Genomic DNA, 14,450 nt, shown 5'->3' on the forward strand with positions numbered 1-14,450 from the left:
CGATGTGTCGGTCTTCACTTGTAGCCTATTTTGGAGTTGAAATGCCTGTGAGAAGGACCCGATCACGTGATGGCATTGGCTAATAAAAATGTAGATGTCTGAGAGAGCCATGTGAGTGAGAGGTGCTTCGGAGCACAGTGATTGGCAGCCAGGAGAAGGGAATTATAATTATTATATTCAGCCCAAGGGCACAACGGCCACTTTGGCTGCAAAAGGAATGGATTTTTGAGGGGGCATTACGGCCACATAAAAGGGGATGCCGTCGGGAAATTCAAGGCCTGATGAGAATATTATCAAGTGCTTGACAAATTGTGAATGAGAGACTGATGCGTGTGTGCAGCCTGCACAAGAAACAAAGCAAAGCTCAAGGCTTTCATGATAATTTTTTCAAATCATAATTAGAGTCGCATCATGCAACCTTCGAATGTATTTAAAATCGTTTGTATCACAACTAAATTGCATAAATAACTCTAAATTAAGCATATAGGAGGACCTGTTTCTTTGTTAACCGCTCAACACAGAATAGCCGCAAGTGCGCACTCCCTCGGAAATAGTTTGGAGAAAATATCCTTTTTATTTTAATCAGCTATGTTCAATTGTAGTCTTCATACTATGAAATAATGCCATGGAATTCTAAGCAAATCTTGTCAGCTAAATGAACTAGTGTAGCCCACATCTATATGGCATAACCAGATCAGGGCCTAACATAAGGACAGCTCAGAGTATGCTACTCGGTTCTTCTGAAATAGACTACATTTTCTTCATTCATAATAATGGATTTATTATGATGGTGTATGCTATTTTAAATGGATTTAGACTTTTTAAAATGTAGATGTTCCAAAGGTCTGCATCAGTGGCTTGTAGGCTATGTGTAGATGCCAGGAGATGGTAAACGTGTTTATGTTAATTGACGGTCAATTACCGTGAGACTGGCAGTTATTTGCTTGACAATCACCGGCTGACAAAATTTCACCATACCCAAACAGACATGACCTTTGGAGTAATTGATTGAACTGATGATCTTTTTAAATAGCTGCTCAACGTTGTCGATGATTAGGTTAACAACCGCAACTGCCAAAATATAAAGAAAATATCACACACACAAAACCACAATGTGAAATTTGTCAGACTTCATGAAGCTTGGATGACAGAAAGACATTCAGAGAGAAAAAAGAAAAAGAAAAAGAGGGAGTGAGACAGAGGGTGAGAGAAACAGTAAAAGAGAGAGAGGGTAGGAGAGAGGGAGAGAGAGGGTAGGAGAGAGAGAGGGGGTACACAGCAAACATTTCAGGGTTAAACATTTCCGAGTAGATTTTCACTCCCAGAGTGTAATTTTAACACATTCTGATTTAAATGGTATTCAGTGTTGGAGTTATTTGACAGAGTTGATCCGGAAAGTGTTAACCCAACTCCGCAGAGATGTAATTAAGCTCAGCCCATGCATTTCACTTCTTCGGTTGGAGACAGAGGAGACAAGTCGGCGCCATTTTCTCCCTCCCATGCAGTACTGCACGGTAAGTGCAATTAACTCAAACTTACTGAAACAATTATAAATTGATGCTGAGAATTTCAGTATGAACAATGAAACATCTACAGAGAATATATGCCTAACAAAACCGTGTTTGTTGCCACGACTGAGCAGCAAATTTGTCCTGGTGATTAGCTAGCTAGAAGTGTATGGTAAGCTAGCTAACAGTTTGTTACTTAAACCGTCTCCAACTTTGTCAATTATGATTTAAAAGGAAAAACAAAGCGTTATGTTTTTTTACTGTATAAAATCTTGTTTGAGGCTTGAGCTAACGTATTTTTTCCCCCCTTCACTTTGAACATCAAAGGGGCTGCAAAAAACATGTCCCAACATGCAGACGGTGTTTCTCGTGTTTAGTTGTCTGTGTGACCAGCGTACCACTGTATTTGGTGACCCATCAGATTCTATGACCTGCAGTGTTGGAAAAAGTACTCAGATCATTTACTAAAGTAAAAGTATATAAGTATTACCAGTTAATTGTACTGAAATTACTAAGTTAAAGCTAAAGTACAAAATTAGCAGGAAATCGGGCTGTGACTGATATATTAAACATTTATTAAACATTTAAGTGCATCATTAAATACTGATGAGTCAATGCATAAGCAGCATTTTAATATCTCAGTCACAGCGCGATTTTCTGAAAATTAGTACTTTTTCCAACAGTGCAGGTCACAGAATCTGATGGGTCACCAAAAATGGTGTAACACTGTCGACTTAGATTTAATCTTTACCGTTCTTCCTTTACATTTTTATTTACTTTGTCAAACTTCCTTGCATGTCTCAGTCAAAATGCTGGTCCAGGTGAAGTACAGCCAACAGCAGAAATATGTGAAGCTGGATGAGTATGAAGGACGGTTTGACTTTATGCAATTCCATGAAAAGGGTTAGCATGGCTTAGGAAAAATATTTTAAACCACACCCATGTTCTTTTAAAAGCTCATTGTGCAAGCTCCTTAATGTGTCGATTCTGATTTTTTTACATGCCTTTATCAGACTCTTTTATACGGTAAATGGGGTTAAATGCTAATCATTTTCAGTTCTGTAATGTGTGCTTCAAAGAGTGTAAAGTATTAATATACACCAAAACAGTCAATAAAAAAAGCCAATCATCAATTTTTAAATTTGGACTTAAGATGGAATAGGTTATGTGAGGGAAAATGCTCTAGGCCTATTTAAGGATTATACAGTGGTGGATGTATGTATTTAACGTGAACAGTTATTGGCTGTGAGGCAAGAAACAGTGCTGACTTCAAAGGCACATTCAGTTTGACCTTACTATCTTTTCCAGTCATCCAGAGATTTTGCCTGCCACCTGATGCAAAAGTTATATACAAGGATGCAACAGGGACAGAAGTTGATGCAGAAATATTCAGCGACCTCGTTGGACAAGGCAATGTGGTGCTGACAGTATTCTCAGATCAGGGTGAGATATCAAGGCAAGTATAATAAAGCACTTTACACCTTACATAATATAATTATTTGCATTTTTTTTATTCCTTTAGAATTCTCTGATTTCTCCTTGTCTTCTGCTTCTGAGACGTCTGACTCAAGCTTCAGCTCAAGTGCATCAACTATAATCCTAGATGATGTCCCTAGCAAGAGACAAAGAATTGAGGATACACGTGATGTCTGCTGAACAGGTTTCTTAATGCTTTCACATTTTTTCACTCTGAGTCTCTAGAAAAGCTATTTATCACCATGTTTTGTATTCTAATGTTTTTGTTTTTTATTAGTTGATTGAAGCAGTGCTAAGAGGCAAGTCTGGGGGTGAAGAAGTACTACAGGAGTACCAAACAACAGAAACCCTAACAGATGCTGTAAGAAGAAAAATGGTTAACATCCTGGTGGCTCACATGATTGACAATCATGGGTATGTTTGTTTCACATTGTTTTTATTTGTGCCAAATAACTGCATGGCCATTGCATAAATGTACTAATTTAATATCTCCTCTCAGGCACCGCCCCACTAAAGCAATCAGAGAAGACTATGGACATGGGATAGTGATGTTGTTCCCTTCCCTCAAGGATCCATACTCCAAGAAGGGCTATGTAATAGGCATTATTATTGTTAACTCTTTCATGTCATGGTGTGACACAAAACTGTGTGGACGACATTGATATTTGAATTCCGTGAGATTTCTCATGAGCCTGGTATGACAACGCATTTCTTTTCTTTTTTTCATTTCAGGAACACTTCTATGATGCTGCAAGCAGCACAGGATACATTTCTTGGCGTCTGAAAACAGTCCAGAGGAAGATTCGTCGAGGATCTGCACTGCCACCAAATAGCCCAATTGACTTTTCTCCAGGGGACCCAAATTTCCAAAGGACTGTTAATGTTGAAAGGCAGCTTGATGGTGATGCTTGCCAAGAGGCCATGTCTTTGCTCAACCATACCACAGACAATTCCCTGATTTTCCAGAAGATGAGAGAGACCTTTCAGCACCGTCAGAAGCTCGTTAATGACCCAGGCAGAAGTGTTGATATCCTCTCCAGCTTCCCAAGATTCCTGGATACAAAAGGATTGGTAAGTTTGGGATGAGATGTTTAGAATGGCTTGAAATTTGAAAGTATTTCCTGAAGTAGTAGTAGCAGTAGTAGTAGTTTAATATCTTCTTTCTTAAAGGTGGACCAAGACTTCACTCTCCTATTTGATGACGACACATCCTCCAGGCTTCTTCAGAAATGGGATTTGTTCTTCAAGCCAAATGTCATAAAAGAGGCTAAGCGGCTCACCTCAACACCAGAGTTGCGTCGCTTGGTGCAGTCAGCAGAAAGTCCCCCAGGAAGTGATCTTGATGAGGCAACAAGTGAGTTTTTATTTTTTTATTTTAGTTTAATACATTTGCTATAATTGCAGTTAAACTATAACTGCAATAATATTTCATTTGTTTATTCTGTGTATCTCTGAACGTTGATCTGATTTTTGGGATAAATGTGACTAATAGATGGATGACGGTATGTTTGAATAATCACTTCTATAATGTAGTTTTCTCTGTGGCTGCACATTATTCTTGTATCTAATTTTCAGTTTTCTGATCTCAACCCTAGTCATGCTGCAGTTTGGAGGAGCATCTCCGCAACCAGCAGGGTCGGCAGCCGTACCTCCTCGCTGTTGGGCGTCAGAAGAGCAAGATTGAGAGCTTCTACATCACAATGGATAAGCGTCTCATCCCATGCAAGGCAAACCGCTCCCTCGGGGCATGTGATGAACTTTTCAAAGCACATTTTGTGTTTAATTTGTCTTACGATGTGGCACTTGTGAATTTTTACACATTCCTGCAGACAACAGTGTATATAAACATTGATGTGGGGAAAATGAAGGAGTCACCCAGAGTTAAAGACTTGAGAGCGAGACTGCTTAACCAGCCAGTAGCACTCTCACCCTGTGAGTAAGAAGCTATAACAATGTTGACCTGTTTCATGTGTCAGAAATATTATCCCAGCAGTCAACAGTTGATTTCACATTTAAGAGTTGAACATGGTTACTATCCTGAACCCAAGTTCAAATTGTTTTGTTCTCAGCAAGGCTGTAGGCATCAGTTCCTAACATATACAGGTTTTCGGAAGCACCTTAATAGTGTTCATAGTAATGTTCAGCAAATTGCTCAAACTTCAACTGTTGCATGTTCATCTAGTGAGCCAGTTGCAACTTCATCTCAGGCACATGCTTTGGAGGACACATTTAATCCACAAAATCAATGTAGCTCTTCCAGTGTTTATTCTGAGAGCAATGATTCAGGACTTACTAAAGATCCAACTAAAGAAATGTGTGCATCCATCATGGCCAAATTACAGGGGAGTGGGATTTCCAACAGTTTGGTATCCTCAATTGTAGGAGATTTGGAAGAACTAACAAGTGAGATTCGCTCACAAGCAAAGCATACAGCTATTTCTGCTTTACCTATAACTGACCCCAACCTATCTGTGATAAATGAATATTTTGTAGATTATGAAAACCCGTTCACAAATCTAAATACAGAATGGAAACAAAATAAATACTTCCACCAAAAATGGGGAGTTGTCGAGCCAGTAGAAATAACACTGGGAGTGAGATATGACAACAGGCGAAATCACAAATCTGGTACATATGATCAAGTACCTGTGAAGGATACTTTTATATATGTGCCGATTTTAGAAACATTGAAGTTCATGTGCAGAAATCCAGACATTTGTGTTTTGCTAAAGAAAGAGTGTAGATCAGAGCCTGACACTTATACTGACTTTTTTGATGGAAGTTATTTTAAAACCCACCCTTTGTTTACAGCTAATAGACATGCATTACAAATCCAACTATACTATGATGATTTTGAAACAGCCAATCCCCTTGGCTCCAAACGTGGAATTCACAAAATTGTCTCTCTTTATTTTGTTGTAAGAAACTTTCCCCCCAAATTTAATTCGGTTTTGATGAACATTCATTTGGTAACACTTTTCACACAAGATCTGCACAAGTATGGTTTTGATGTTATACTAGAACCGTTGATAAATTATTTTTAAAAACTAGAAAGCCAAGGGCTAAGTCTTCCATTTTCAGATGAGCAGGTATATGGTACAATCTGTCAGATCGCTGGAGATAATCTAGGGATGCACACAATTCTTGGTTTTAATTAGTCATTCAGTTGCCCTCATTTCTGTCGCTTTTGTTTGATTGAGAAGAATGATTGTCAAACGGTATACAGTGAGGATGATCCTAAGGTGATCCTTCGTGGAAAAGATATGTTTGAAATGCATTGCCAGTCTCTCCAGGAAAACCCACAATTGAAGTCACTTTATGGTTTGAAAAAAAGATCTACACTTAATTCATTGAAGTATTTCCATGTTTGTAATAACTATTCATTTGATATAATGCATGATCTTCTTGAGGGTGTGGTTCAGTATGAGATCAAATTGCTTTTTGGATATCTCACACAACACTTTATGTCAGAACAGGACTTGCTTTCCAGGATTTATGGTTTTGATTATGGATTTTTAGAACGAAAAAATCGTCCTACAAAGATTATTTTGGAGAGTGTTGGCAATGGCATTGGTTTGAATTCTATTCAGACATTGTGTCTTGTGAAAAACATCCCACTGTTGTTTGGTGACATTATTCCTGCAGGAAACAAAAACTGGAATTTGTTTCTGTTGTTACTTCAAATAATGAACATAGTTTTTTCACCTTGTCTCACTCTAGATATGACAATATATTTAAAGCATTTTATTGTTGACCACCACAAACTATTTAAGCACTTGTATCCACATAGATACTTGATACCTAAGCATCATTTTATGATCCATTACCCATCTTCTATAAGGAAAATTGGCCCCTTATTATATACAGAGGGGAAAAAAATTATTTAGTCAGCCACCAATTGTGCAAGTTCTCCCACTTAAAAAGATGAGAGAGGCCTGTAATTTTCATCATAGGTACACGTCAACTATGACAGACAAAATGAGAAAAGAAAATCCAGAAAATCACATTGTAGGATTTTTAATGAATTTATTTGCAAATTATGGTGGAAAATAAGTATTTGGTCAATAACAAAAGTTTCTCAATACTTTGTTATATACCCTTTGTTGGCAATGACACAGGTCAAACGTTTTCTGTAAGTCTTCACAAGGTTTTCACACACTGTTGCTGGTATTTTGGCCCATTCCTCCATGCAGATCTCCTCTAGAGCAGTGATGTTTTGGGGCTGTCGCTGGGCAACACAGACTTTCAACTCCCTCCAAAGATTTTCTATGGGGTTGAGATCTGGAGACTGGCTAGGCCACTCCAGGACCTTGAAATGCTTCTTACGAGCCACTCCTTCGTTGCACAGGCGGTGTGTTTGGGATCATTGTCATGCTGAAAGACCCAGCCACGTTTCATCTTCAATGCCCTTGCTGATGGAAGGAGGTTTTCACTCAAAATCTCACGATACATGGCCCCATTCATTCTTTCCTTTACACGGATCAGTCGTCCTGGTCCCTTTGCAGAAAAACAGCCCCAAAGCATGATGTTTCCACCCCCATGCTTCACAGTAGGTATGGTGTTCTTTGGATGCAACTCAGCATTCTTTGTCCTCCAAACACGACGTAGTTGAGTTTTTACCAAAAAGTTCTATTTTGGTTTCATCTGACCATATGACATTCTCCCAATCCTCTTCTGGATCATCCAAATGCACTCTAGCAAACTTCAGACGGGCCTGGACATGTACTGGCTTAAGCAGGGGGACACGTCTGGCACTGCAGGATTTGAGTCCCTGGCGGCGTAGTGTGTTACTGATGGTAGGCTTTGTTACTTTGGTCCCAGCTCTCTGCAGGTCATTCACTAGGTCCACCCGTGTGGTTCTGGGATTTTTGCTCACCGTTCTTGTGATCATTTTGACCCCACGGGGTGAGATCTTGCGTGGAGCCCCAGATCGAGGGAGATTATCAGTGGTCTTGTATGTCTTCCATTTCCTAATAATTGCTCCCACAGTTGATTTCTTCAAACCAAGCTGCTTACCTATTGCAGATTCAGTCTTCCCAGCCTGGGGAAGGTCTACAATTTTGTTTCTGGTGTCCTTTGACAGCTCTTTGGTCTTGGCCATAGTGGAGTTTGGAGTGTGACTGTTTGAGGTTGTGGACAAGTGTCTTTTATACTTATAACAAGTTCAAACAGGTGCCATTAATACAGGTAACGAGTGGAGGACAGAGGAGCCTCTTAAAGAAGAAGTTACAGGTCTGTGAGAGCCAGAAATCTTGCTTGTTTGTAGGTGACCAAATACTTATTTTCCACCATAATTTGCAAATAAATTCTTTAAAAATCCTCCAATGTGATTTTCTGGAATTTGTTTCTCATTTTGTCTGTCATAGTTGACGTGTACCTATGATGAAAATTACAGGCCTCTCTCAGATGGCCATTGCTTATCACTGGGAAACCTTCACCCTCAAACAAAATGAGTATGGGCCAATTACATTTACATTTACATTTTAGTCATTTAGCAGACGCTCTTATCCAGAGCGACTTACAGTTAGTGAGTGCATACATTATTATTATTTATTTTTCATACTGGCCCTCCATGGGAATCGAACCCACAACCCTGGCATTGCAAACACCATGCTCTACCAACTGAGCTACATCCCAATCTTTTCTCTTCAGAGATGAGAACGTCGTCAACAATGAAATGCTTGAAACGATCTTGTCAAAATATGTTTTCTCAACTAGTTGGGATAAAGTTGATGGTGTAGAGTATAAAGCTGGACTAGTTATTTGCAGTGCAATGGAAGAAGACATGCCAGTCTTTTGTCAAATAAGTGATGTACTTTTGGTTGAAGATCACTTTTTTTATTTTTTACAAACAAGCTATTTACAGAGAATTTTGATGACCATCATCATGCATTCAGAGTATTACGAAGTGCGGAAAGATGTCTACTAAAAATGTCTGAGCTTAAATTTCATAAACCGTTTGATATTCAAAGCTCATACAATGTTTCAGATGAAAGTATGTACATTATACCTTCATTCACAATGTTTTAATTCAACTGACTGCAAGGGAGAAAAGGCACAAATAAATGTTTTTGACAATGATTGTTTATTGTGATTAATTCTTATTAATATAAGTATATATTAATTTAATTAATAAATAATATTGAATAAATTAACAATTCATTAAAAAAAAAATTCTGTGTAGATAATTGACACTTTAGGGCAGGGTTCTTCAATTCCGGTCCTGGAGGGCCGAAACACTTCTGTTTTTTATTTCTACCTGGTAGTTAATTGCACTCACCTGGTGTCCCAGGTCTGAATTAGCCCCTGATTAGAAGGAGATGATGAAAAACAGAGGTGTTTCGGCCATCCAGGACCGGAATTGAAGAACCCTGCTTTAGGGAGTGAAATGAACACTACACAAATAGTTTTCAAAAATTAACTCGGAGCAGTGTTAGTTGTCTAATCCCTTAGTGTTACTTTAACTCTGTTTTGCGGGTTAAAAAAGGAACTCTGGCAGAGTGTTAAATGTTTAACTATTTTGAAAGTATTAATTTAACTCTGGAGAGTGTGGACCTATATAAACCCTCAAAAAGTGTTGAAATCAACTCTGTGGGAGTTAATTCAACACTGGACTTTTTGCTGTGTAGGAGAGAGAGAGGGAGATAGTGAGAGACACAGAGAAAGACTACCAGAGAGACATAATTAAACCAGTGTGGACAGACAAGACGATATCTTCTGTCGTCAACGTCAGGGAACTAAGTGGTGCACACAAACATAAGTTATTTCTTTCTTCACCTCATTTTCCCTCTTCGCTCATCCCTGGCTCCCTCCCCCCATGAATTATTCAGTTTTAATACTTGAGCGGCATGTGAGCGGCAGCTCCTTAAATAGCACTCAGCTTTCTAAAAACAGCAGAAGAGGACACCAAGTTACCCAAACCAAGTGAATTATAGATGGTGGTCTGTTCTGCTCTGCTCTGTAGACATAAATCACAGCAAGAGGGATTATGGGAAGCTCTTAGGAGGAAGACTAAGTAACACAAGTGTTTAAATGGTTCAGACAGAGGCTGGTCTGTGTGTGTGTGTGTCTGTGTGTGTGTATACTGTATATTCCTGTCTGTCTAATCCAATAAATAATGTTCAGGGGAGCAGACCAAACACAGGCCAACACAGGAACTTTTCCAGCACTCAGAACACAAGCAACAAAACACACGCAATCGAGTCGTCTCTGAAGTAAACTACAACAAACCTTGACAGGTGTAACTGGAGGGATAGGAGAGCCTGGCTGGCTCTGGCTCAGGCCCAGCTAGCTAGTGATCCAGCATCAACACCAACACAGCAGCACATGTTCATGGTCTCGTGTGGCTCGGCTTCTCCTGATCTGTCTGATCGTCTGTCCGTCTGTTTGTTCGTCTGGCGTGTTAAGTTACCAACTTAGAAGCCAATTAACTAGGCCTGCAAGATAAAAGAGCTCCAGCAGCAGGTGACTGGCTAGCCCTGGGATGGATCAGTATTGGCAGCTCTACAGTGGCTGGTGATAGGGATGGGAAGGCTGCCTGAGCCCAGAACCTCCAACCTCCAACCTCCTCCCTCCATTCCTCCCCCAGGTTTCTCATTACAGCAAATTGCACTCGTTCAGTGATTTTAATTAGCCAAAACAATAAGAAACAGGAGATTTTCTTCCTGTGCAGATGTCCACACACTGTTCTCTGCCTCTGCTCTGGTGCTCCTCTCTCTCTGCTCTGGTGCCTGACTGGTGGATGTACTGTAGTGCACGGGAGCATCCACAGACTGTGAGAAACCAGTCTAAAATGGCACCCTATTCCCGATGGGCCCTGGTCAAAAGTAGTACACTATATAGGGAAAAGGGGTGCCAATTCAGGGGTCCATTACAGATCCTCTCCTCTTCTGTGAGCGTGAAGCTAAAGGCTCCCTCCCTCCCTCCCTCCGCTGTTAGAAGAGAATGAAGGCTGTGGGTGGTTCCTCTGTGCCTGTGCCAGGTGTGGTTATCATAGCCCACACTGAGAGGAACTAGGAAACCAGAGAAGAAACGGCCCAGCGTTACGGATCTCTCTACCAATTAGAGAGCTGCTGGGACTGGATCTGTGGTAGTGAGAGCTGTTTGACGACCCAGCCAAATGTGTGTGTGTGTGTGTTGGTGTGTGAGGATCCCGGAGGAGGACAGTGAGGACAGGGAAGAGGGCCAGCCGGGTTCGATCATTCACGATGCAGAGAAGAAAGAAGAGAGAAGCTCTGTTTAATGCTGCTTCGTTAGACTAAACAGACTCTGATCATGACCTTCTAAACACCATCAGCCACATCAATTTTATATATATATTTACAGTCATGACACATACACTACCCCAGGACAAGCCATGCCCGGTGGGAAGACTGATTCAAAGGCCACAACTTGGCATGGTGTAGTGGGTTTAGGGAAAAAAGAGGGAGGTGCTGGAGAGAAGTACTAAAGGATGGTGCTATGGGAAAGGAAGGAAGAGAGGGAGAAGACAGAGAGGGGGAAGGAGAGAGTGAGGGGTAAAGAGAAGGAAAAAGAAAGGAGGAAAAGAGGGGAAAGAAGGATGAGCGACACAGGAAATAATGACATGAATTATAGCCTTGCTACGTCTCTTCTGATCATGTTCTCTTTGATGACTACACGCCAAGTCCCTCCCTCATGACGACTGCCTGCCAGTCAATCAAAACACTTATCGATGCTTGACGACAGTTGCCGTTGGCGTCGGCCCACTTCTTGCGGGCGCCCTCGCTTGGTTGGTCGGTCGCCTCGCATCTCGCCCTCATTACCGTCCCGCCTCATTTCTTTACCGATCACTCGTCTCGTCCTGCCTCGCCTCTATACACTCGTCCTGACGCGCTGTGCTGTCTGAGGGAGAAGTCAGGATGGCAGTCTGCATTAAGATCCGCATGGTCACCCACCAGTGTCCCGCCTGCCCGTACAGCGAGTAAAGGCCGGGCACCAACGTCAAGTCATACTGCCACACACACTACACTAGAGAGAGAGGCAGACACAGGTCATTCACAGTCGAAGGACACAACTCTCTCTGACAGTGAGCTAGATAAGTTGCAGCGTGCTGGGTTGGGCCGGCACCAAGGACAACGCATGCTGCCATGACAGAGAGACGCCAGCGAAGAAGACACGGGACTAGAGGGAGGACACTACTCTGACAGTGAGTGAGCATGATAACTTTAGACGCAGTTGAAAGGCAGCTCAGAACAACCCAGATCTAGTTTGTCAATGTGCCCTTAAAGATGCCTTTCAGATGTGTCACAGTCTCTGAATTTTATCCTGTAAAGCCCTCAAATTCAAATCTGGACCTGGAAGCCAGTTCCACTGCTTTTTTACACTGAACAAAAATATAAATGTAACATGCAACAATTTCAACAATTTGACTGAGTTACAGCTCATATGTGACTCATTTCAGGAAACTAGGCGTAAGTCACGCGTCACTACTTCACAGGAGAGCCATTTGAACGTAAACTTTAAAAAAAAAAATCTAAACGTTTTTTGGCAGAAATGCCTTCTGGAACATGTGAACTTTCATGTGCCTTAATAACAAACTTGTATGCCATCTGTAAATACAAATAAAATTGTTAAATTACGAGCCTAGTTGGTTTAGCCACAGAAAATACAGGAACCTTCCCGCTAGTCATGATTGGCTGAGATAATGGTTGGGCTGGACATGCCGAGAGTTGAGTTCGGATTGGTCTGCCATGTAGTACACTTCTGTCTATAACATGAGCTGGTCAGTATGTGTAGGTAATCCTTTCTAACGCAGCTTTTTTGAAAGACATCACGTAGTAGAACTGCAAAGGTGTTGCTCTCCACTTTCTGGAGGACCGAGTTTTTAAATCAGTGGAATGCATGGTGGAATTAGAGTATGATAGCTATGGTGATGGAGAAAATTCTGCCATTTGATTGCAAATATGCAGACAGAGTCGAAAAGAGAACACACAGAAGGCTGTTGTATAAAACACCTCCGGATTACATCTTCAAACTAAGGCAACCATGGCATCTGTGACAGAGAGGGAGAAGCGTCCATCCATGTATACGGGTAAGATTGTCTAGCAAGCTACATCTTCAGATATTACATGTTTCTAATTTTGTCAGAAAGTTGTTTTCATTTCAAGTTAAAGTGTACTGTTAGCTAGCTAAAGTTAGCTGGCTGGCTCGCTAGCTAACATTACGTGTATGATCTGTGTAGTAATATTATTAGTATCTCAGAGCCATTTGCATTGCTAGTTATAGCCTAATGTTAGCTAGCTAACATTGAACGTGGTTGGTTAGCTACCTGCAGATTCATGCAGGGTAGTAACGTTATGAGTTGGGATTATGGTTCTTTGTTTAACTAGCTAGCTAGCTACATGTCTAAACAAAAGACTCCACTATGCAAGTAACCATTTCAATAGAATGTTCATGATGTCACTGCAACAACTGTTGATAGACGTAGCTGGTAACTTCGCTCTGGCTATCTACTCCGATTTCAGAGCACTCATCTGAGTGTGCCAGAGCGCAGAATAACTGACAAATTTACGAACGCTCAACACCCGTTGAATATGGCCGGTGTCAGTAGACGTTGGCAAAAAAGCCTAATTAAATTGTTGCCAGCAGCACAGTTGCAGTCACCAATGCTCTGAATCGAGCTGGTCGGTCACATATATGGAAATCAGGCAATTGAAATGAATTCATTAGGCCCTAATCTATGGATTTCACATTACTGGGAATAAAGATATGCATCTGTTGGTCACAGATATATTTAAAACAAAGTAGGGACGTGGATCAGAAAACCAGTCAATATCTGGTGTGACCACCACTTGCCTCATGCAGCGCGACATCTCCTTTGCATAGAGTTGATTAGGCTGTTGATTGTGGAATGTTGTCCCACTTCTCTTCAATGGCTGTGCGAAGTTGCTGTATATTGGCGGGAACTGGAACACTCTGTTGTACACGTTGATCCAGAGCATTCCAAACATTCTCAATGGGTGACATGTCTGGTGAGTATGCATTCATCCTGCATTCACACTTCTCCAGCGTACCAGTGGCCATCGAAGATAAGCATATAAGAATTTGCCCACTGAAGTGGGTTACGACACCGAACTGCAGTCAGGTCAAGACCCTGGTGAGGACGACGAGCACGCAGATGAGCTTCCCCGAGACGGTTTCTGACAGTTTGTGCAAACCCACAGTTTCATAATCTGTCCGGGTGGCTGGTCTCAGATGATCCCGCAGGTGAAGAAGCTGGATGGGGAGCCCCTGGGTTGGCGTGGTTATAAGTGGTCTGCAGTTGTGAGGCCGGTTGGACGTACTGCCAAATTCTCTAAAACAACATTGGAGGACGCTTATGGTACAGAAATGAACATAAAATTCTCAGGCAACAGCTCTGACGGACATTCCTGCAGTCAGCATGCCAATTGGGCCGCCCCCTCAAAACTTGAGGATCTGTGGCATTGTGTTGTGTGACAATACTGC

At 41.3% G+C, this 14,450-nt stretch overlaps 2 protein-coding genes across 7 annotated transcripts in view; one reads left to right on the forward strand and one right to left on the reverse strand.

Moving 5' to 3' along the window:
- The window catches only part of LOC121571948 (trafficking protein particle complex subunit 9), a 322,870-nt gene that overhangs the window by 32,205 nt on the left and 276,215 nt on the right, over window positions 1-14,450 (reverse strand). The gene's annotated exons all lie outside the window — the stretch shown is intronic.
- Window positions 2,703-6,891, forward strand: LOC121571949. 3 transcript variants are annotated; one of them, XM_041883750.2, is made up of 7 exons: window positions 2,703-2,951; window positions 3,031-3,168; window positions 3,262-3,398; window positions 3,484-3,577; window positions 3,717-4,055; window positions 4,155-4,338; window positions 4,580-6,891. In XM_041883750.2, exon 7 carries the CDS (start codon window positions 4,937-4,939, stop codon window positions 6,026-6,028), a length of 1,092 nt encoding a protein of 363 aa, XP_041739684.1. In that variant the 5' UTR covers window positions 2,703-2,951; window positions 3,031-3,168; window positions 3,262-3,398; window positions 3,484-3,577; window positions 3,717-4,055; window positions 4,155-4,338; window positions 4,580-4,936; the 3' UTR covers window positions 6,029-6,891. The 3 variants fall into 2 exon arrangements, with proteins under 3 accessions (XP_041739684.1, XP_041739687.1, XP_041739685.1); XM_041883751.2 differs by lacking the exon at window positions 3,484-3,577.

This window comes from Coregonus clupeaformis, chromosome 8, assembly GCF_020615455.1.
Source record: "Coregonus clupeaformis isolate EN_2021a chromosome 8, ASM2061545v1, whole genome shotgun sequence".
NCBI classification, from domain to species: domain Eukaryota; kingdom Metazoa; phylum Chordata; class Actinopteri; order Salmoniformes; family Salmonidae; genus Coregonus; species Coregonus clupeaformis.

What these genes read in the sequence shown, in the direction of transcription:
- LOC121571949 (XM_041883750.2), top strand. Translation starts at nt 4,937, where the DNA reads ATGTTGACCTGTTTCATGTGTCAGAAATATTATCCCAGCAGTCAACAG.